The sequence below is a fragment of the Arachis hypogaea genome, chromosome 15 (genome assembly GCF_003086295.3).
Source record: "Arachis hypogaea cultivar Tifrunner chromosome 15, arahy.Tifrunner.gnm2.J5K5, whole genome shotgun sequence".
NCBI classification, from domain to species: Eukaryota; Viridiplantae; Streptophyta; class Magnoliopsida; order Fabales; family Fabaceae; genus Arachis; species Arachis hypogaea.
Genome location: NC_092050.1, coordinates 29,840,873 through 29,864,402, shown reverse-complemented (window position 1 = coordinate 29,864,402; position 23,530 = coordinate 29,840,873). Strand labels below are relative to the sequence as shown.

At 32.0% G+C, this 23,530-nt stretch overlaps 1 protein-coding gene across 1 annotated transcript; it reads left to right on the top strand.

Annotated features, from left to right (window-relative positions):
* The first annotated feature begins 15,423 nt into the window (after positions 1–15,423).
* Positions 15,424–16,933, top strand: LOC112750092 (metalloendoproteinase 1). The gene has a single exon (XM_025798627.3). It carries the CDS (start codon positions 15,495–15,497, stop codon positions 16,608–16,610), a length of 1,116 nt encoding a protein of 371 aa, XP_025654412.1. The 5' UTR covers positions 15,424–15,494; the 3' UTR covers positions 16,611–16,933.
* Positions 16,934–23,530: the final 6,597 nt, after the last annotated feature.

The window sequence follows — 23,530 nt, the reverse complement described above, 5'->3', positions numbered from 1 at the left end:
CTACAATGACACTAGTTCAACTGAAATATAATACAGAACTAAAATAGGAACTGTTACCTCATGGCAACTGGTATCTCAGCCGGTGGAAGGGACTGTCTGGGTACAGGCATAAGACACGGCGGTCGCTCCCATGCCCAAACAAACAACAGATTAAGAGGACGCCCTGTAAAGATGCGCGAGACATGCTGACTCCCAACTATAAGTATGGATCCGCTCGAAATCGCAAAGCAACGGTAGATACTTCACGTTAGCATATGTGGTCGACTTATCCGTGAATAGGGTCGAACCCAAAAAATAGAAAATCTGGCATCTGGTGTATCTCTTATTAGACTCCTCGGTCTCCAATAGGGTCGAACCCAACCCAGCTTTATATAAGATTTTGAAGAACTACTGACAACCGGTTCGCAACCGAATATCGCGATACTCTGACTTTGTAGGAAGTCGCTACTACTATCTGTCCAGCCCCTCACAGGCTCTCCATCAATGTATAGGCCAAATATATGAGCGACATCTTTCAGTGTCACAGTAACCTCACTCAACAGTCATACAAAGGTATGGGTTTCTGGCCTCCACCTTTCCACCAAAGCAGCTAATAAGGGATAAAATCCTTTTATGAACCTAATCCTAGAGACGTGGTAGAATCCTGTTGAGCGTAAGTAATTTTCGACCATCAAATTCCACGTCTGCAGCGGATCCAGTTTACGAACTATCAAATTACTGTTTGGCTGGTTCAACAACAATATATTTATTCACTAAATATTAGTTTAAATAAATAAAAAATATAGTTATTTCTAATCATAAATAAACATTTACTTATTTAAATATTATGAATAAATACATTTAATATTTATATTCAAACATAAATAAATATAAATAATATTTATTTTAGAAAATAAATAAATATCAGTATTATTAATTTTTGAAAATAAATAAATAAATATAAATAATATTTATTTTCAAAAATAAATAAAATATTTAATAATATTTATATTTGAAAATAAAAAATTTAAATAATTTTTACTTTTAAAAATAAATAAATATAAATAATATTTATTTTCAAAGACAAATAATAAATATCATTATTATTTATATTCAAAAATAAATAAATATAAATAATATTTATATAAAATAAAATATAATTATGTTGGACAAATTTTTTTATTATTCGAAAATATTAATAAAATACAAAAAATAATAAGACTAAAATAATAATATTATATTTTTATATAATACTAACAACAACAAAAATAAAAAAAATAATTTAAATATATAGAATAATAAAATTTATCAACTTACATAAATTGGATGATCTAAGTAATTGATGATATGTTCTTCGAGTGTTGTATAATCACATACCATTTTTAATCACCACAAACTAATAATTCTTTTATATATTTTTTCTTCTTTAAACACTACCTAAATCCTAACTCTCTGTATAACACACACACTCTTCGCATTACAACATACAGTTAGGTTCCTCTTCTTCAACCTATTTTCTTCTTCTTTCTTTATATAACACACACATTTTGCACCATATAACACACACTACACATGATGCATTCCACTCAATTTATAGAGCTTCTTCGACCAGAGACGTTGGTTACCGGAGCTTCTCCAATATTAAACAAATACACCAAAAAATATTACGTATCAAAAATAATTTCTGTCCAAAGATATACAAAGATAAATTAAATAGGAATAATATTTCTCTGTTACTTTTCTCTAATTTTTTGTCACCCTTTTCAGATAGACTTGTCTGCATGGTTGGATGATTGATATTTTAATTTCTGCACAATAATTTTTATTCTGTTATTTTTAGAAGCTTTTCTTCTAATTAATTCTCAAGGTTGAGTTGTCTTTTTACTTTGTGAATGTATGCGTCAGCACAATTCTTTTTTTATTTTAGAACAAAATGTTATTCTCCTCAATTTGGTCACGAAAAAAAGTAAGTACAACATATCTGAAAGTTACAATTAATAGATAAAAATAACATATTAGTACACATGTTAACTTCATGTAAAAATTGTTGTTTGAATTTATATACAACAACTTCTCATTTTGTAGCGACTCTTAATTTTAAAAATATAAATATAAATAAGTTATAATTTATTTAATAAAATTAAAATTTCTTATTTTTAGAAAATTATTTTTATTATCAGTAATTGAACTAATTTTATAATATTTGAATTTAATCAAATTCATATTATTATTATTATTATTATTATTATTATTATTATTATTATTATTATTATTATTATTATTATTATAAACATTAGATACAATTGTCATGAGTATTATATGTATTATAAGTTTATATAGTTTTAAACCCTAGTATTATGTATTCATTATTGTTATTATATTCGCTACATTATTATTATTATTATTATTATTATTATTATTATATTATTATTATTATTATTATTATTATTACATGATGATCATTGCTATTGCTAGTATTATTATTACTATTATTAATTATAAAGGATGAAAATCAAAGGGGGTTTATATTTTGGATTAAGTTATATATATATATATATATATATATATACTATCACTATCATTATGCATATATACATACATATAAATATGTAATAATAATAAAGAAAGCCGAGGCGGCTTATAAGCCTTCATAAGTCATACGTATATATATATATATATATATATATATATATATATATATATATATATATATATATGAACATCGTAAGAAAGAAAAAAAAAGAGAGAGAGAATAGCGTAATGAAGAGAAAAAGAAATAACGTAAATCTCTTTGAATTTTCGGCTTCGATTTCTTGCAATCCATAACTCCAATAAAAAATCTAAACCGGTAAGAGTATTCGTAACCTCCTCCTCTACACGTTGGCACTATTTTTGATTAATGGAAGTTGACAGTGACGCACCTCCTTTATCTCTTGGGTTTGGCCAACGAGAATTTTAGGAGGCACAAACGATTCTGGACGTTTTCTTTTTCGATAGATCGGTCAGAAAGCTTCTCCGGAGCTTTGAATATTTTGATTCCGTATGAAGGTATGGTTTTAGTTTCTCGTAGTTAATGTTTAATATCACGTGGAATCTTAGGCTAGAAGACCTTAAGATAGGAATGAACTGAACGTATAATTGATGGATTGTATATATAGAATAAATTATGTGGTTTAGCTATTGTTAATAATTTGCTATTGAAGTTGGTTGGTTTTGGAAAAGATTTAATATTGGTATTTGTTTGATTTTGAAATAATTTGTTACCGGAAATGATTTGAAGGACTGAGAGGTGTTGGATTTGATAGTTGGGACCCTTGAAGGGGGGCAGAAATTCGAGCTTTAGAGGAGATACTGCCAAAACTTCTATAAGGATTGAAGTTTTGATTTGAGGTGGTATTTAAAAAAGAAAGAGATTATTATGTGGCTTGTGTATTTGAGACTATTTGTTGACCCTCTGTCGCAAGATGTGACTGGGCACTTTAACTCAGCGGATTCCCCCATGGGCATGCATATATATATATATATATATATATATATATATATATATATATATATATATATATATATATATATATATATTGAATATTATATTTGAGCTTGGAGTTCGTCTCCATGGAATACTATATTATTGAGCTTGGAGTTTAACTCCATGGAATACTATATTATTGAGCTTGGAGTGTGACTCCATGGAATATTATATTTGAGCTTGGAGTTTGACTCCATGGAATATTATTGAGCTTGGGGATGCGTGCACAGAGGGACTGTCCAATGGTTAACTACCAGGACATGTCAGGTTGGCTGTATAACCGACAGATAAGACTCATCAGCCATAGGATAGACATACATCATATGCATTTATTTTTTTGCTTGAGTGTGCATTGTTTTGGTTTGCTTAACTGTTTAATTCTGCTTATTCGCTACTTGTTCTACTTGCTGTAAATGCTTCTCTATCTGTGTTTTCCTTGCTTGAACTGTATGTGTATGTCTTCTGAGAAATCCCTCTTGATGAAGGTGTGAGGGGAGAGGGTTGTTCCACCAGTGATTCAGAGGATTTGAGGAGACAGAATGTGAAGTATTCGGTTAAAGTTAGATTCAGGACTTGAATACCTTAGACAACTTACCTAATTTCTGGTTTAGTTGAATTCTTAAGCTGAAATCTGAGTATCAAAGTTCTAGGAGTGCCTCTGACTCTCCCGAGACCTTTTACATTAACTATGCAAGCACCTTTACCATACTGAGAACCTCCGGTTCTCATTTCATACTATGTTGTTGTTTTTCAGATGCAGGTCGAAAGGTATCTCATTAGGCATCTGGACACCTGAAGCGAAGTGGTTTCTGTGTTATTTTGTTGTGCAGTGATGTATATACACGTACTTAGCTTCCTCTCCACATAACTTATTCTTTTTGATCCTCTTAGAGGTTTATGGAGAGGCAGGATTTTGTTTATGTACGTCTTGGGTTTTGGATATATATATATGTAAATATTCTCCGACCAGCCTTGACTTCGCGGACTGAGTTAGGAGCTTGTTATTTTGTACCTTTGGCTTTCTATTCCTACTTTTATTACCTTACGTTTGATAGTTATAGTTTTCCTCACACGCAAGTTGTTCCGTTTTTGGAGCGTGGCGCTTTTCATTTTGCGATTTTGTTTTACCCATTTTTCAAGGCTCCTAGTCTATTATATTCTTTCTACTATTATAAGTATTTATTTTAATTTTTTTAGAAGTTGTAATACCTCGCCACCTCTATTTTACGACTTAAGCGTAAAGTTTTGGGTGGTAGGGTGTTACATTATAGTATGAGAGCCGTTCGTTCCTGTAGAGCCTGAGGGATGGACTGATTATGCTTCTGGCATACTCTGGGTGTGTGTATGTGCTATTAGGATATCTGATTGATATATGTGGCATAAATGTTCATGAGCATGCATCTGGAACTTGAAGCATTAAACTTGCGATATTGAGACTGATCAACTTAATATCACTTGTTTGGTGTGAACAGGGACCAAATGTCGTCTCGTGGATCCGAACGAGGTATTCAGAGAGGAAATCCCGTGGTTGAACCAATGCAAGGACGTCGAGGTGGAAACCCTAGTGCTAGTACAAGTAACATAAGTCGATACTATAGGTCTATGACCCTTACTAACTTCCTCAAGAGTGGTCCACCCTGGTTTAACGGAAATGCCAATGCCCTGGAGGCTGATCAGTGGTTCCGAGAAGTGGAGAGGTTTTTGTACACCTCAGCAAGTTCCTGAAGTACAGTCAGTGGAGATAGTGACTCATATGTTGGAGGGAGATGCTCAGAATTGGTGGCAAGAGTTGTGTCATACCTTGCAGGTGGAGTTAACAGATGTCCCTTGGAATAGATTCAAGACAGAGTTTTACGGTAAATATTTCTTGCATGCGTTTTGCACTGCAAAGGAATTGGAATTAATGCAGATGAAGCAAAATGATATGTCCGTTGCTGACTATACTCGCAAATTCGATAATCTGTGCCGTTTCTCAAAAACTTGTCAAGGAAATCCAGCCGATTATGAGGAATGGAAGTGTGCTCAGTATGAGAAAGGACTAAGGAGAGATATCTTTAATTACGTGTATCCACAAAAGCTAACAAATTTCACTGAGTTGGTTAAGAAGAGCCAGCTCGCAGAGGATTGCTCCATGAAGTGGACACTGCTACAGGAAGGCTTTGGTGAGACTACTCCAGAGGAGCCGCGCAGGTACGGACTGGGAATGTGCTTTCGATGTGGAGCACCGGGACACATGTCTAGAGATTGTTCGCGTGGGAGATCCACAGATGCGAGTTGACCACGACAGGATCGAGGTAAGTATGATATAGAATGCGTAGGCAGATTTGTTCTATGTAGAGCTAGGACCCTGCTTTCGTTTAGGTTACATAACCGGATATGGAAGTTTAGGACTGGAAAGACTGGACGTAGTTTTGGACTTGAATACGGACTAGGAATTTAGGCCGATAGAAATATCTCTTTGATAACCAGTTAGGTGTCGAGAGAAAAAGTAAGTTGTGATAGATTTAGTGCCAGAGGCTGAACTAGTTTCGATAGTATTACACATGATGACTGATGAGCGGATAATTTATACGCTTTTTGGCATTGTTTTTAGTATGTTTTTAGTAGGATCTAGTTACTTTTAGGGATGTTTTTAATAGATTTTGTGTTAAATTCACATTTCTGTACTTTACTATGAGTTTGTGTGTTTTTCTGTAATTTCAGGTATTTTCTGGCTGAAATTGAGGGACTTGAGCAAAAATCAGATTCAGAGGTTGAAAAGGACTGCTGATGCTGTTGGATTCTGACCTCCCTGCACTCAAAGTGGATTTTCTGGAGCTACAGAACTCGAAATGGCGCGCTTTTAATTGCGTTGGAAAGTAGACATCTAGGGCTTTCCAGCAATATATAATAGTCCATACTTTGGCCAAGAATTGATGACGTAAACTGGCGTTCAACGCCAGCCTTCTACCCAAATCTGGCGTCCAGCGCCAGAAAAGGATCCAAAACCAGAGTTGAACGCCCAAACTGGCACAGAAACTGGCGTTCAACTCCACAAATGGCCTCTGCACGTGTAACACTCAATCCCAAGCCCAAGCACACACCAAGTGGGCCCCAGAAGTGGATTTATGCATCAATTACTTACTCATGTAAACCCTAGTAGCTAGTTTATTATAAATAGGACCTTTTACTAATCTTTTGACCATCTTTGAACGCATTGTTCTTAGACCATGGGGGCTGGCCACACGGCCATGCCTGGACCTTCACTTATGTATTTTCATACGGTAGAGTTTCTACACTCCATAGATTAAGGTGTGGAGCTCTGCTGTTCCTCAAAGATTAATGCAAAGTACTACTGTTTTCTATTCAATTCTTCTTATTTCGCTTCTAAGATATCCATTCGCACCCAAGAACGTGATGAAGGTGATGATTATGTGTGACGCTCATCATCCTTCCCCCTTATGAACGCGTGCCTGACAAACACTTCTGTTCTACATGAATTAAGCTAGAATGAGTATCTCTTAGATCTCCTAACCAGAATCTTCGTGGCGTAAGCTAGAATGATGGCGGCATTCAAGAGAATCCGGAAGGTCTAAACCTTGTCTGTGGTATTCTGAGTAGGATTCAATGATTGAATGACTGTGACGAGCTTCAAACTCGCGAGTGCTGGGCGTTAGTGACAGACGCAAAAGGAGGGTGAATCCTATTCCAGCATGATCGAGAACCGACAGATGAATAGCCGTGCCGTGACAGGGTGCGTGAGCATATGATTCACTGAGAGGAGGGGATGTAGCCACTGACAACGGTGATGCCCTTGCATACAGCCAGCCATGGAAAGGAGTAAGACTGATTGGATGAAGATAGCAGGAAAGCAGAGGTTCAGAGGAACGAAAAGCATCTCCATTCGCTTATCTGAAATCCCTGCCAATGAATCTACATAAGTATCTCTATCCCTTTTATTGTTTATTTTAATCTAATAAAGTATCATGTTTAAATCCGCCTGACTGAGATTTACAAGGTGACCATAGCTTGCTTCATACCAACAATCTCCGTGGGATTCGACCCTTACTCACGTAAGGTATTACTTGGACGACCCAGTGCACTTGCTGGTTAGTTGTATCGAAGTTGTGACAATTATGAATTAAGATTAGAGCACCAAGCTTTGGAGCCATTACCAGGATTTGTTCGAGCCTGGAGATCACAATTTCGTGCACCAATGACACCATTAGAATCAGCAGAACTTAGGAGCTAAATGAAGCGAGTATTAGAAGCGATAAACCCGTCGTTCTAATACCAACCTGCCTTATAACCTTTCTGCATCAAATCTATCTTGTATCTTTCGCTTTGCGTAGACTTTAAGCTATAAGAATATCCTGGATTTGCAAACTAAGCATGTCAAATCTTTCTGTTTTTCTTTGATATGTTTAAGAAGGGAAGTTACGTTATTATGAATCTTTTCTATTTTATATCAATTTTTGAGGGCGAAAATTTTTGTAAGATGGGTAGAATGTAGCGACCCTCAATTTTAAAAATATAAATATAAATAAGTTATAATTTATTTTATAAAATTAGAATTTCTTATTTTTAGAAAATTATTTTTATTATCAGTAATTGAACTAATTTTATAATAATTTGAATTTAATCAAATCCATATTATTATTATTATTATAAACATTAGATACAATTGTCATGAGTATTATATGTATTATAAATTTATATAGTTTTAAACCCTAGTATTATGTATTCATTATTGTTATTATATTCACTACGTTATTATTATTATTACTATTATTACGTTTATTATTATTATTATTATTATTACATGATCATCATTGCTATTGCTATTGCTAGTATTATTATTACTATTATTAATTATAAAGGATGAAAATCAAAGGTGGTTTATATTTTGGATTAAGTTACATATATATATTATCACTATTATTATGCATATATACATACATATAAATATGTAATAATAATAAAGAAAGCCAAGGCGGCTTATAAACCTTCATAAGTCATATATATATATATATATATGAACATCGTAAGAAAGAAAAAAAAAGAGAGAATAGCGTAACGAAGAGAAAAAGAAATAACGTAAATCTCTTCGAATTTACGGCTTCGATTTCTTGCAATCTGTAACTCCAATAAAAAATTTAATCCAGTAAGAGTATTCGTAACCTCCTCCTCTACACGTTGGCATTATTTTTTATTAGTGAAAGTTGACAGTGACGTAGCTCCTTTATCTCTTGGGTTTGGCCAACGGAAATTTTAGGAGGCACAGACGATTCTGGACGTTTTCTTCTTCGATAGATCGGTCAAAAAGCTTCTCCGGAGCTTTGAATATTTTGATTCCATACGAAGGTATGGTTTTAGTTTCTCGTAGTTAATGTTTAATGCCACGTGGAATCTTAGGCTAGAAGACCTTAAGATAGGAATGAACTGAACGTATAATTGATGGATTGTGTATATAGAATAAATTATGTGGTTTAGCTATTGTTAATAATTTGCTATTGAAGTTGGTTGGTTTTGAAAAAGATTTAATATTGGTATTTGTTTGATTTTGAAATAATTTGTTACCGGAAATGATTTGAAGGACTGAGAGTTGTTGGATTTGATAGTTGGGACTCTTGAAGGGGGGCAGAAATTCGAGCTTTAGAGGAGATACTACCAAAACTTCTATAAGGATTGAAGTTTTGATTTGAGGTGGTATTTAAAAAAGAAAGATATTATTATGTGGCTTGTGTATTTGAGACTATTTGTTGACCCTCTGTCGCAAGATGTGACCGGGCACTTTAACTCCCCGGATTCCCCCATGGGCATGCATATATATATAAATATTGAATATTATATTTAAGCTTGGAGTTCGTCTCCATGGAATACTATATTATTGAGCTTGGAGTTTAACTCCATGGAATACTATATTATTGAGCTTGGAGTGTGACTCCATGGAATATTATATTTGAGCTTGGAGTTTGACTCCATGGAATATTATTGAGCTTGGGGATGTGCGCACAGAGGGACTGTCCAATGGTTAACTACCAGGACATGTCGGGTTGGCTGTATAACCAACAGATGAGACTCATCAGCCATAGGACAGACATACATCATATGCATTTGTTTGTTTGCTTGAGTGTGCATCGTTTTGGTTTGCTTAACTGTTTAATTCTGCTTATCCGCTACTTGTTCTACTTGCTATAAATGCTTCTCTATCTGTGTTTTCCTTGCTTGAACTGTATGTGTATGTCTTCTGAGAAATCCCTCTTGACGAAGGTGTGAGGGGAGAGGGTTATTCCACCAGTGATTCAGAGGATTTGAGGAGACAGAATGTGAAGTATTCGGTTAAAGTTAGATTCAGGACTTGAATACCTTAGACAACTTACCTAATTTCTGGTTTAGTTGAATTCTTAAGCTGAAATCTGAGTGTCGAAGTTCTAGGAGTGCCTCTGGCTCTCCCGAGACCTTTTACATTAACTATGCAGGCACCTTTACCATACTGAGAACCTCCGGTTCTCATTCCATACTATGTTGTTGTTTTTCAGATGCAAGTCGAAAGGTATCTCATTAGGCGTCTGGACACCTGAAGCGAAGTGGTTACTGTGTTATTTTGTTATGTAGTGATGTATATACACGTACTTAGCTTCCTCTCCACATAACTTATTCTTTTTTATCCTCTTAGAGGTTTATGGAGAGGCAGGATTTTATTTATGTACGTCTTGGATTTTGGATATGTATATATATATATATATATATATATATATATATATATATATATATATATATATATATATATGTAAATATTCTCTGGCCAGCCTTAACTTCGCGGACTGAGTTAGGAGCTTGTTATTTTGTACCTTTGGCTTTCTACTCCTACTTTTATTACCTTACGTTTGATAGTTATAGTTTTCCTCACACGCAAGTTGTTCCGTTTTCGGAGCGTGGCGCTTTTCATTTTGCGATTTTGTTTTACCCATTTTTCAAGGCTCCTAGTCTATTATATTCTTTCTACTATTATAAGTATGTATTTTAATTTTTTTTAGAAGTCGTAATACCTTGCCACCTCTATTTTACGACTTAAGCGTAAAGTTTTGGGTGGTAGGGTGTTACACATTTAGGTTGCAAAGCTTTCAAGCTTCAAAGGCTTTGTTGTGGTTTGAATATTCAAGAATTGATTAAAAAGTTTGGAATTAAGTTAACAGTTAGGAAGAGTCATTTTACTTAGTTTCCTAATTGTTGATTTATGGATGTGTTGATGAATTGAAAGTGAAATTGTGCCATTTATGATGCTTGAATGATCATTTGAAGCAATGTGTAAATTATTGTTGAATTTGATGATGCAAAAACTATTGAAACTGAATCAAATATTATTGAAACTGAATCAATCAAACGATCAAACAATCATTAACTATTTGCATTTATTTACTCTAACTGAAAATTTACTACAAAGCACACAATAAATTAAAATAGTAGTACCTTCAAATTCTTAACTATAAATAGCCATAATTAACCTAAATTAATAGAAGATATAGTCGAGATTTGAATCAAATTAATCTGAAAGCATAATCTTAATTAAGAAGATATAGACAAATTTTGAGAAAAATAGGATTCAAATTTTGTAAGTGATCAAGAATAAAAAGAAGAAAGAAAGAGCAATGTGGAAGAACGAACCAGTGGTAGGCCACGATAGCTTAGATTCGCGCACGGTAGAAAAAGGTGTAAGGGTTTCACACACGATTGAGGAGAGGAGAAACTTCGACGACGGTGATAGGAGAATGTATGGGCAGCCACGTGATCGAATCCACGACGACAGATAGGCGCATGGTAGAGCAGAGAATAGGGGTTTCGCGCACCGTGGAGGAGGGAGTAAGGGTTTCACGCACTGTGGAAGAGAGGGGAAAGGTCGACGCTAGTGAGAGAAGGATGGATAGTAGCCACGCGACTCCACAACCACACAGAGGCGCACGGTAGAGTTTAATAGGGATTTCGCTTACTGTGGAGAAGGGAGTAGGGGTTTCACACACTGTGGAGGAAAGGCGAAAGGTCGACGTCGGGGAGAGAAAGATGCATGGGCAGCAAATGCATATGGTGGAGCAAAGAACTGGGGTTTTGCATGCTACCACTCTCAGTTCACGGGTTTCTGCTGGGGGATTATTAGTTAGAAGATGTAGAGGATTGAATAAAGTATGATAAAGTGTCCTGATTAACAGCAGTTCTTCATGAAATAGCTGCTAATCAATCAAATTCTACAGCACATGAAAGTGCTCTGATATCAACTGCTGTTATCTCCACTATTTGCGGCGGTTAGATAAACGGCTGTTAATTTTTGACCGATATGTTTTGCCTGTCTTGTAGTGGAAGCGAAGGGCTTCCACCACCACTGGAATGTCAATGAGTCTGGGAGAAAAGAGAATATTCTTGATAATTTGATAATTTGTATTTTTTATTGGTTGGTTCTAAACTTTGAGAATAATTATCAAAAAACAAGTTAATTTTAATTTATAGAGTTCTAACTTAATTTTTATTTTGACGAAGATAGTATTATGTGTTGCTTTTAATTTTGGTTTTCATTGTTTATATTTGTAGGGTACAAAATTGATGGCAACATATTAGAAGAGTCAAAAATTTTAAATTCTACATGATACAAATTTTAATGTTATAAAAAAGTTGTTTAGTTAAATTTATAAAACTTATTTTATTATAAAAGAATCTTAATTATATATCTATATCATTATATATTATATAAAAATGTTGAGTTAGTCGGTTTAAAAAATCAATTGATATATCAATTAATTATGTAAATAAATGTTGTAAAATGAATCTTCTATTTTTTTAGCTAAAAGAATAAAAAAGTTATAAAAATAAATAATATTTTGTAATAAAATATTATGACAAAAAAATCTAAATTGTTATAAAAAAGAGTTTATTTATCAAATTTATTATTAATTTTTTAACAAATTTCAGTTTTTGTATTAAAAAATATTGTTATAAAATATATAGTACTTTGTATTTAATAATTTTATTTTTTGTTACAAGAAATACTTTTTTGTCATCGGACATATTGCAACAACTCTGTAACAATTTTTTTTATTACAAAATTCTATCGTAACAAATTTGACATTTTTTGTAAAATTTTTTTTGTTATAAATACTATTTTTTTTATAATGCTAGTAGTCCTAATTGGTGGTTATAAATTGAAAGATTCTAATGTCTCAAGTTCTTCCCTTAATTAAATTTTAATTATTTGATCTAATTTTATAAAGTTATCATATTAATAGTCAATTAAAACTCTTATATGTGTTGTAGTATCACTTAATATACCACATTAATAAATTCTAGCATCGTTAACAAAAAAATAACCGAAAAACTAACACAATTACTTTATAAAATCTTTGAATGACGAATTTAATTAAAAAAAAACTTTCAATGACTAATTTAAAAAACAAGTAAACTTTCGAAAATGAATTTAACTATTTGTCCATGATTTATACCCATATTTATAAAGATTTACACATATAAAATAGAGCAATTTACCAAAATAAATAAAATGGCTTGTAATATTACCAGAATATACATTTTGCAAAACGGATACCAAAATGCATTTTTTTTCATAAACTATGCATGTAAACCGCGACAGCGGACCCACGGTTTACAAATGAACGTAAACCGCTACACTCCTATAGCAGTTTATGTTGATATGCAAAATGGCTAGAAACTGCGAGGGGTCTCGCGGTTTCTATGTATATATATTTTTTTGCTCTCAGTTGAACGTTTTTCCAACCTCGACCTTTAACTTTAGCATAGTTTTCACCAGCTTTAGCTTCAGTGCTTCACCCATGTCTGATATCTCATCAGTGGAAGTGGAAAGCCCTGACGCTAGACGACCAAGGTGTGGTTTGTGCTTTTTTATATAAATAAATAAGATAAAATGGTTATTTCTTTAAATAGGAAATGAAATTGCACATCATTTTAGTCATAGTGCCTGCGAATTAGAAATTGAAATCATCTTTTTATATTTATCCATTGACAGCTATGAAATGGGACGCCTACAAAATAGAACAGCGGCTATTTTTCTACTATTACAGACGAAATGACTTGTATTAGAATATTAGGATGAATAAGGAACGATCATATTGAATCTTCCTACTTAAACAATAATAAGCTTGGATGTTTCACAAAAAGAGAGAAGTGATTGTTAAGAACAGGTTTAGATTTAGTTTTTTATTTTCATTTTTTAAAAATAATTTTTATTTTTAATTTTTTACATTAAATTTTTTTTTAAAAGTACCTTATTTCTAAATGTTAAAAATAATAAAAATATGTTTAGCTGATCTATTTTTAAAATATATTTTTTAATATTTTAAAATATAAAATTATATTTTTATTAAATGTACGTTTTTAGTTATTTAATTTTTAATTAAGTTAATAATTTATTTTTATATAATATCAAACATGAAATACATTTGTTGAATTTAGGATTGAACAAGTATAGTCAATTTAGTTCTCAAATTTATAGTTCTAAAATTTAGGATTGAACAAGTATATTTGTTAAATTTTTTTTATTTAGTACTGAATACGTATTACCTAAATTAAAAGAGTTATGGTGAATAATAGATTAACTTATTAGTCTTATTTTTTAATAGTTGATCTGTATAAATACAATTAATTATTTTAAGATTGTAATTTATTTCATATTTAATATTATATAAAAATAAATTGTTCTTAAATTTGAAAGAAAAATCAGGAGCATCATTGAGATTTCTTTGATCAAATGGCAGAGAACTTAGCCAATGAAAGGAGCCAATAGTTAGAGAAGACATAGCCTGAAAAAAATAAAAACAAAAATAAATAAATAAACACAACATCTCGTGTCCTAAAAAAATTAATCTTTTAATAAAATTAAAACAAAATAATAAAAGGGTCACTAAAAAAATCAACAAAAAATATATATATATATAAAAAAAAGCAGAATAACTTGAGAATTAGAGAACATGATGGGAGAATCAAGTAATGCAGTGGGACAGTTCGAATCCCGCCTTGTGCATGCAGCAACCCATTGGCCAGCGGCAAACCCTTAAATGGAGCTCAGTACCGCGACGGATTAGTCCTTGACCTGCCGGGTCAGGGGATACCGTGGGAAACCAAAAAAAAAAAGTAATGCAGTGGGACTAATGCCAGAGTATAGTGATGCATGGTGATGCAGAGCAAGAAAATGGAGATGTAAAAGCGAAAAGGGTCACGGTTTATGCATATTCTCATCTCATCATATACAAAACACCGCTACCGCAGACTATGTGCATTTGGGCTTTGAACGTAATCCACGAAATCCTATAGCTGTTTACGTTCATTTGTAAACCGTGAATCCCACGAATTACATAATTTATAAAAAAAATATATTTTGGTATCCGTTTTATAAAATGTGTAATTTGGTAAAATTGGAGGCCCACTTGTTTATTTTGGTAAATTAATATATTTATACTCATATTTATTTAAATTTATATACATATAAATAAATAAAATTTATTTATTGAAGATAATTTGATGTTTGTGCTTGCAATTGCTAAAAGGTGAAAACTCAGATACAGTCTACTTCATGTGAAGTTGATACTTGAGAGTCGTTAGATGATTTGACTGATTTGACTAAATTTTCATCTAATGACTTTCAGATATCAACTTCACGTGAAGTCGACTACACTTAAGTTTTCGCCTTGCAAAAATCTGACGGTGGTTTCTAAAATTTTCAGTTTCAAATATATTCAATTTAATTAATTTGGTGTTAAAAAACCATTTCTTCATATTAAATTATTAAATTATTAGCTAGGTGAACTGTGATGAAATTTCCGAATTGACGAAGACCCATGCATGGCTGACGATGATGGCTATGCGTGGAACCCTCATGGTCGTCTTCCTCTAATCCTCTATAAATACTCTCTTGTCATCTCCAACAAGTGCTCACAATATTCCTCAAAGACTCTCATCTACCCCAAGAAATAAAATAGCTATCGTCATCAATATGAAACCATATCTTCTCTCCCTGTTACTTATCTTTGTCATTCTCGACACAGTCCCAACAATCTCATCATCGCTAACATTCGAATTTAAGCCACTACCACTAAAGACCAATAACCCAAAACTAACAAAAAACATCCAAAAGGCACTAGATAAATCTTTATCCGGTTTCCCAAAAAGTGTTATTAACAAAGTCCTCAATAAAGAATTATTGAGGACCTACATTATTAACTATTTCAAGAATACAGATAAAAAGGGAAATTTAAAAACCCGACGACCTCCTAGCAATTTTACAAAAGTTCGTGAAGAGTGGCACAAATTAATGCCAAAGAGTAGTCAAATTAATAAAGTGGAAATCGACGGCCTCAAGACGGTGAAAGAGTATTTGTCCAGATACGGATACATGCCGCGCTCCAAATCATTCACCAACGTCCTCGACCGCCGCACGGAATCAGCTATCGAGGACTACCAGAAGTTCTTCAATCTGAAAGCTAGCGGAACCTTAGACGACAAAGAAACTGTTAAACAGATGTCCCTGCTACGGTGCGGTGTACCGGACGTGAATTCCTTCCAACTCTCCGAAACCTTGTTATGGCCTCTTGGCACGGGTTGGTTCCCCAAGCACCGCACGGAGCTCACCTATGGATTTTACCCGGCGAGCAAGTTCTCGCCGAAGGCGATCAAGGTGTTCAGAGATTCGTTCAAGCGGTGGTCGCTTCCCTTACGGGGGTTCATCAACTTCACGGAGGCGAAGGCTTTCGATAAGGCGAACATCCAGATTGGCTATGCCGCCATGAACGAACTATTTGGAGTGGAAGCGGTGGGGGCCGCATTTATGGTAAAGCAGTCCAATTATCATCGTATATTCATGCTTATTGATAGCTCCAAGTACTGGGCGTATCCCGACGACAACTTGGCTGACACACCGCTGTGGAAATTAGGGGTGGTTGACTTGGAGACGGTGGCGATGCACCAGATTGGTCACGTTCTGGGGCTTAACCACTCGTCTCACAAGGAATCCGTTATGTATCCTTCCATTTTGCCGGACCAGCAAAGGAAGGTGGACCTTTCAAAGGACGATAAAGAGCAGATCCGTAAAGCTTTCTACATTGTGCCCTAAGCTGGTTTGCTCGAATTTGCTACTTGTGTGTTTTTACGGGTTTAACCCTAAATAAATCTTAAATAAGTATTGGGTTAGATTATATATGTTTCAAATAAAACATATATACCATGCTTCTAATATTAGCATGGCATAGCATTATTCATCTACCTAATACTCTTTTTAACTATCAAATAATTTTTATGTTGTGAGGAAATGTACTTTTCTATCTTTAGTCGCTGTTTGGGTATTGCACCATACATTGGGTTAATTACCTCATCAGCAGTGTACTTTGATTTGTTTTCTGGAATAAAATTGTATGGTCATCAAACTTTTTAGTGAAACTGTGTCTCTCAAATAAACTATGGGAGCGACTCGCATCCAGTCGCCAAAAACGTCTTTTTCTAAGGACAACAACGTGGATGAAAGAATTGATGTACGCATGTTGAAATGCTATTAATTAAAAAAATCAGTTGGTTTATACTTTTCAATTTTAAGTGAACCAAGTAGATATGATTACACTTTTTTAAACAAAAATCATGGGATTTGAATTCTTGAACAAGAATATCTGTAATAGAAATGACCAGCTGGACTATATATTAGACTTTTATAACTTGGAATTTGTGTTGCTTTGGCATGCTTTTTAAAAATGTGATTAGAATTTTTTCAAAAATCATAAATTAAATAATTAGGCATAATAAATTAGTAGATAAAGTAAAAGTAAAATAAATTAATTCAACCATAAAAAATGCAAAATTTGGAATTTTTTAGTGACAAATAAAATAGAAATCGTCAACGGATTGAATTAACATAAGTAGATTGTAATTAACAAAAATGAAATTTATAATATATGTGTATGTAAAATTTTATGTTGTTATTGTAAATTAAAATTATAAAATATATAATATATGTATTATTATAAATAATTATAATAAATAATATCTAGTTATAACTTCTATTTATATATATATATATATATATATATATATATATATATATATATATATATATATATATATATATATATATATATATATATATATATATATATATATATATATATATCGAGCACCTCCCAAAAAAGAATATTACTATTTGAAAATAAATCTAAGATATGATGCAATTTAATTTTTACAAAAACTTATGGAGATAATACTTTTAATTAATTAAGAGCAAGTCCAAAATAAAAAATATGTAATTAAAAACAAAGGTACAGTGATTATTTTTTGTTTTTATAAAAGACTTAATTGTGCAACCTTGAAACGCCTAATTATTCTATTATAAATAGTTTGATTATTTTGGTTTGAAAAGTTTGATTAGTTTCGTGGTTGGTCATTGTTAAAAAAAAGGAAATAATATATATAAATATAAACAAATATAAAAATTATTATGCATACAATAAAAATTAGTCACAATATATTCGTGTATAAATACACATATTATTCAATTTATTTCAGTGTATATTTTATATTTTATTATATATTTTATACTGGTAGTTAATTTTTATGTACACATAACATGATTGAATAAACATATAATTATTATTTTTTGTGTTCATCATGAAGCGTTAAAAAAAATGATGATGTTACGTGTATACTAAAAATCAGCCACCAAAATTAGTTACCAATATAAAATATATGTTGGAATATAAATACACATTAAAAATAAATAAAATCACATCTGTATTTATATACAAATATATTGGTGGTTAATTTTAGTGTACAAATAGCATTTTTGAAAAATAAAACTAAAAAAGTAAAGTACTTATTTAATCTTTAATATTTAAACTAAATCTTAATTTCATCTCTAACATTTGAAACGTCTTATTTTTAAACATTTTATTTTGTCCTATTTTAATTATCTGGTCAAAATTAAAAAATTTTCTTCCAAAAATATCCTTTTTCTTCATTATAATTTTCTTCTAAATAAAAAAAATCGTAATTATAATAGTCACAATAGTTATTATAATAATTTTATTAAATTAAGAATGAAAGTAACAGAATAATTAAAAAAAAATAATAGACGAAAAAAAGAATATTTTTAGAAGAATAAGTTCTTGATTTGCACAACTAACTTTACATAAAATAAAAAGGTTCTGACTTTTTAAAATTAATTTATTTTTAATTAATCCTAACCAAAAAATCAAGCTATTCATAACAAAGTAATTAAGCGTTTTTCCAGTCACATAATCAAACTTTTATAAATATAAAAAATAATCACCATAACTTCATTTTTGTTTGGGTATACCACTTCATGTTTAATTACATGTTTTTTTTTTTTGGTCTTGTTCTTGAATAAAAGTATTATTTCCAAAACTGTTTCTAAAAAGGGGAATGCTGGGACAATGACTTTATTGAATAATATGTACAACTACCAATCAAATAAAAACACACTACACCTCTAAATTAACTCTCTAAATTTTAATATTAAAATAACCATCCGTACACTAATAAAATGAACATCTGATATATCTATTGTTTACATTGTTTAATATTTTCATTATTTACCTATACTTTTCCTTTAAAAAATAATTGAGTCCTGCTAGGAAGCTAATAGCTTATTTGTACAATGTGTACAATGGGCGATATGAGTTACAAAATGAACATCACCCATAATATTTAGAATAACTAGGAATAATAAACATCTCATATCATAAAACTACTCATCCCAAAAGCTTAAACTGAGTTTGGGGTTCACCAATGATCGAACTCTTGACCTTTCGAATCTAGAGCTCTTATACCATGTCATGATACTACTCATCCCGGAAGCTTATGCTAATTGAAAAAGGTAACACTAATAGTTATATTTCTAATACTCCATAAACCTCCATTGTACGTGTTGTACAAATATTCCATTGGCTCATCGTACTTTTCCAAAATAATTATATCATATTTTAGATTTGTTTTCCTACTAACTAGCTAGCAATATACTTTTTTGGGACTTACTCTTAAAAGTGTTGATTAAAAGTATAATTATCATAAGTTTTTAATTACTATTGCTGGTTAATTTATGTTAATTATTTGTTTAAAAGTACAGTATTTTAATATACAACAAATAATTTATCATGACTAAAATTAGAAGTAAGTCAAACTAATTCATCAGCCAATTTTAAGCTCAATTCATTAATAACTAAATAATCTGAATTTATAAACTTATTCCTAAAGCTGAACCTAAATGTAAGATCATATATTAAATGAATCGAGTTTAACTTTAAATAAATCAAACTTATAACTATATATTACTTATTATAATTACGTATAATAATACGTATATTTTATATTTTATAATTTTAATTCACAATAATGATATATAATTTTACACATACATAATTATAAAATTTATGTTTGTTAATTATAATCTACTTATATTAATTCAATCTTTTACCGTTACTATTTTATTTATCACTTAAAATAGTTCCAAATTTTTCATTATATGTTTTCTTCGGTTGAATTAATTTATTTTTATTTTATTTTATCTAATAATTTATTAGTAATTTATCATGCTTAATTAGTTAATTTATGGATTAAAAAATTTTAATTTAATTTTAAAAATGCATGCCAAAGCAACAAAAATTCCAAATTATAAAAGTCCAATATATAATCCAGGCCATTTCTATTACAGATATTCTTGTTTGACAAGGCGAATATCATGATTGTCGTCTAATTAAAAAAGTGTGATCCTATTCATTTGGTTCACTTAAAATCGGAAACTATAAACCAATTTGTTTTTCTAATATTTACAACTTTGATTATATTAATTAATTAATACTATTTCTAAGAACGTTTTTTACCACTGTACATGAGTCACTCCCATAAAATATAAGTAGTTACTTTACTTGATCGATCATACATGTCATTATTATCCTATAATTGTTAAGTCAAAGAATTTTCGGTGAAAATAAACGAGTCTGGTTTCATATATAATGGTGGATTTTAGTGTGTCTATATTTATGATGATTATAGTAAAAATAATTGTAAACAATCAAATAATAGTAAAAATAACTTCTTGTTTCTTAAAAACAGATTTCAATAAAATTATTATTAAGTTCTTTAAAACACATTATTTATCATAAAAATACATTTAAAATCTCTTGTAATAACTATGAATACAAAATTATTGACAATAAGATTAGAAATATACTTGCAATCAAATTTTTTCAACCAACGGTAATTAGTTTTTTTTTTCTTTAAATTTTTCCTTCTCTTGCTTAATATTTACTTATCTATTATTGTATTAACTTTATGCCAAAAAAAATTTTCCTTAAGTTTAACAAATATCGAATTCTAGACTTTTAAAATTTTATCGGGTTTTATAATGTTTTAAAAATATTTGTGATTATCAAAAGTAAAATTTGTTTTTATCAGCCCTCAGCTTCCTATGTATTTTCCTATCTTCTCTGATCTGTAGGTAAACCGTCTACTCACCTAGAAATTTGTGCTTATTTCTTCCTCCAAGTGGCCAAGAAATGCCAAATATGGATATGAAAACTAACGTACTATACAGTTCTTTTTTCTTCTCACACCGCTGTGTTCAAGCATCTTTCTATTTCCAAGGATCACACTCTCACCATTACAGTGGATTCCTTTCGAAAGATTTTTCAACACAGGCGGCTCAAACTATACGCCAACGCCACACATGCAGCATGTTGGCTGTGCATTGGTCCGCACGGGAAAGTAAAAACTTAGACAACAATCTTTATCTAAATTATATTTAAGTATAAAGTTTAACAAAAAATATTCAAAATAAATACGACTTCATTGCATAATATCATATATAAAGTTGTTTACATTATTCAAACTAAACACAATTCTTTTTATAAATAAACAACAAATTATCATTATTGTCCCAAATATTTATATTAAGTATCAACGTGTAAAGCTGGAAGCGAGTCGAATTAAGTCGAGTTAAACCAAGTTTAAATTTGGCTCACAAAAATTGAGTTTGGCTTACGCCTTGGTTCATTAACAATCGAATATATATATTTTTTAAGCTCAAATTTGGTTCACCGAAATTAAAACTCACGACCTAGCTCAAATAACAGAACATAATCTATAATTCTATATCAATAAATTATAACTTATATATATTAAAAAAGATTTAAAAAGATCAATTTTATATATTGACTATCTATCAATTATAATTTTTTATTCATATCTTACATCAAAATTATATATAAAAAATGACTATAAAATTTTAATATATATATAATCGAGTTAGCTCACAATCTAATGAGTTAAGTTTAGGGGTGTTTATAAAAAAACCAAAATGTGGTTAACCGGTTAAAAAATTATAACCACATTTTGGTTAACCAGTTTACTAAAACAATTTTAAAAACCATATTCATATTTTTTAGAATTGGTTAACCAAAACCAAATTTAAAAAATCAATTTTTAACCGATTAACTAAAACCAAAACTAAATTAAAATCAAAACCTAATTTCAAAACCAAATTATACTCTCTCTCTCTCTCTCTCTCCCCCTTCCTCTCTCTTTCTCTCTCCCTCCCTTCTTTCTCTTCTTCTCTCTCTCTCTATCTCTATCTCTCTCTCTCTCTCCCTTTTCTCTCTCCTCCTATCTCTCTTTTTCCCTTCTCTCCCTGCTCTCTCTCTCATTTTCCTATTTCTCGTCCTCCTCTTTGTCCTCTCCTTTTTTCTCTCTCCCTCCTCTCTCTCTCCCTTCTCTCTTTTCTTTTTTTTCCTATTTCTCTCCCCTCTCCATCTCTCCCCCTTCCTTTCCCCCTCTCTCTCCCTTCTCTCTCTCTCTCTCACTCATTTTCCTCTTTATCTCATCTCCCCTTCTCTCTCTCCTTTCCCTCTCTTCTTCTTTCTCCACCTTCTCTCTCTCTCTCTCTATCTCTCTCCTTTCCTTCCATCATCTCTTCCTCCTCTCTCTCTCTTTTTCCTTCTTTCTCTCCTCCTTTGATCCTCTCTCTCCCCTATCTCTCTCTTTCCCTTTCTTCCTCTCTTTTTCTCTCTTTCTCTCCCCTCTCCCTCTCTCTCCCCTCCCTCTCTCTCTCTCTCTCTATCCTTCTTTCCCTCTCTCTCCTCTTCGCTCTTTCTCTCTCTCCTTCTCTCCATATCTCTCTTTCTCTCCTTCTCTCTCCATCCCCTCTCCTTCTCTCCGCTCTATCACTTCCTCTCTCTCTCTCTCTCTCCTTGCCTCTTTCTCCCCCTCCCTTCTCTCTCTTACTCTCTCTCTCCTCCCCTTTCTCTCTCTAATCATCTCTCCCCTTTTTCTATCTCTCTTCCTCCTCTCTCTCTCCCATCCTATCTCTCTCTCCTCTCCTCTCCTTCTTTCTCTCTCTCCCCCATATCTCTCTCCTTTCTCATCTCTTTCTCTCTCTCTCTTTTTCTTTTTTCTCTTTCTCTCTCTTGCTCTTCTCTCTTTCCTTTTCTTCTTTCTCTCTCTCCCATTTTCTCTCTCCCCTCCTCTTCCTCTCTTTCTTTTCTCTCCTTATTCTCTTTTTTTCTTACTCTCTCTTTTCTCTTTCTCTCTCAACCTTCTCTCAATCTCTATCCCTCTTCTCTCTAAAGCAAGAGAGAAGAGAGAGAGGAGGAGAAATAAAAAGGGAGAGAGATAAGAAGAGAGAAGAAGGATAGGAGAGAGAAAGAGGAAAAGAAAGGGGACAAAGAGAGAAAGAGCAAGGAGAGAGAGAGAAGGAGAGAGAGATAGAAAAAGAGAAGGAGAGAGAGAAAAGAAAGGAGAGCAAAGAGAACAAGAGAGGGAGAGGTGGGAGAGAAAAAGAGGGAAAGGGGAGAGAGGGAGAGAGCATGGGGAGAGAGAAAGAAAAGGGAGGGAGAGAAAGAAGGGAAGGGGAGAGAGAGTTAGATAGAGAGGAGGGGAGAGAGAGAGAAAAGAACGAGAGAAAGAGAGAGAAAATGGGAGAGAGAGAGAGAGAAGGAAGAGAAGAGGAGAGAGAGAGAGGAGGGAGAATTCTTGGAA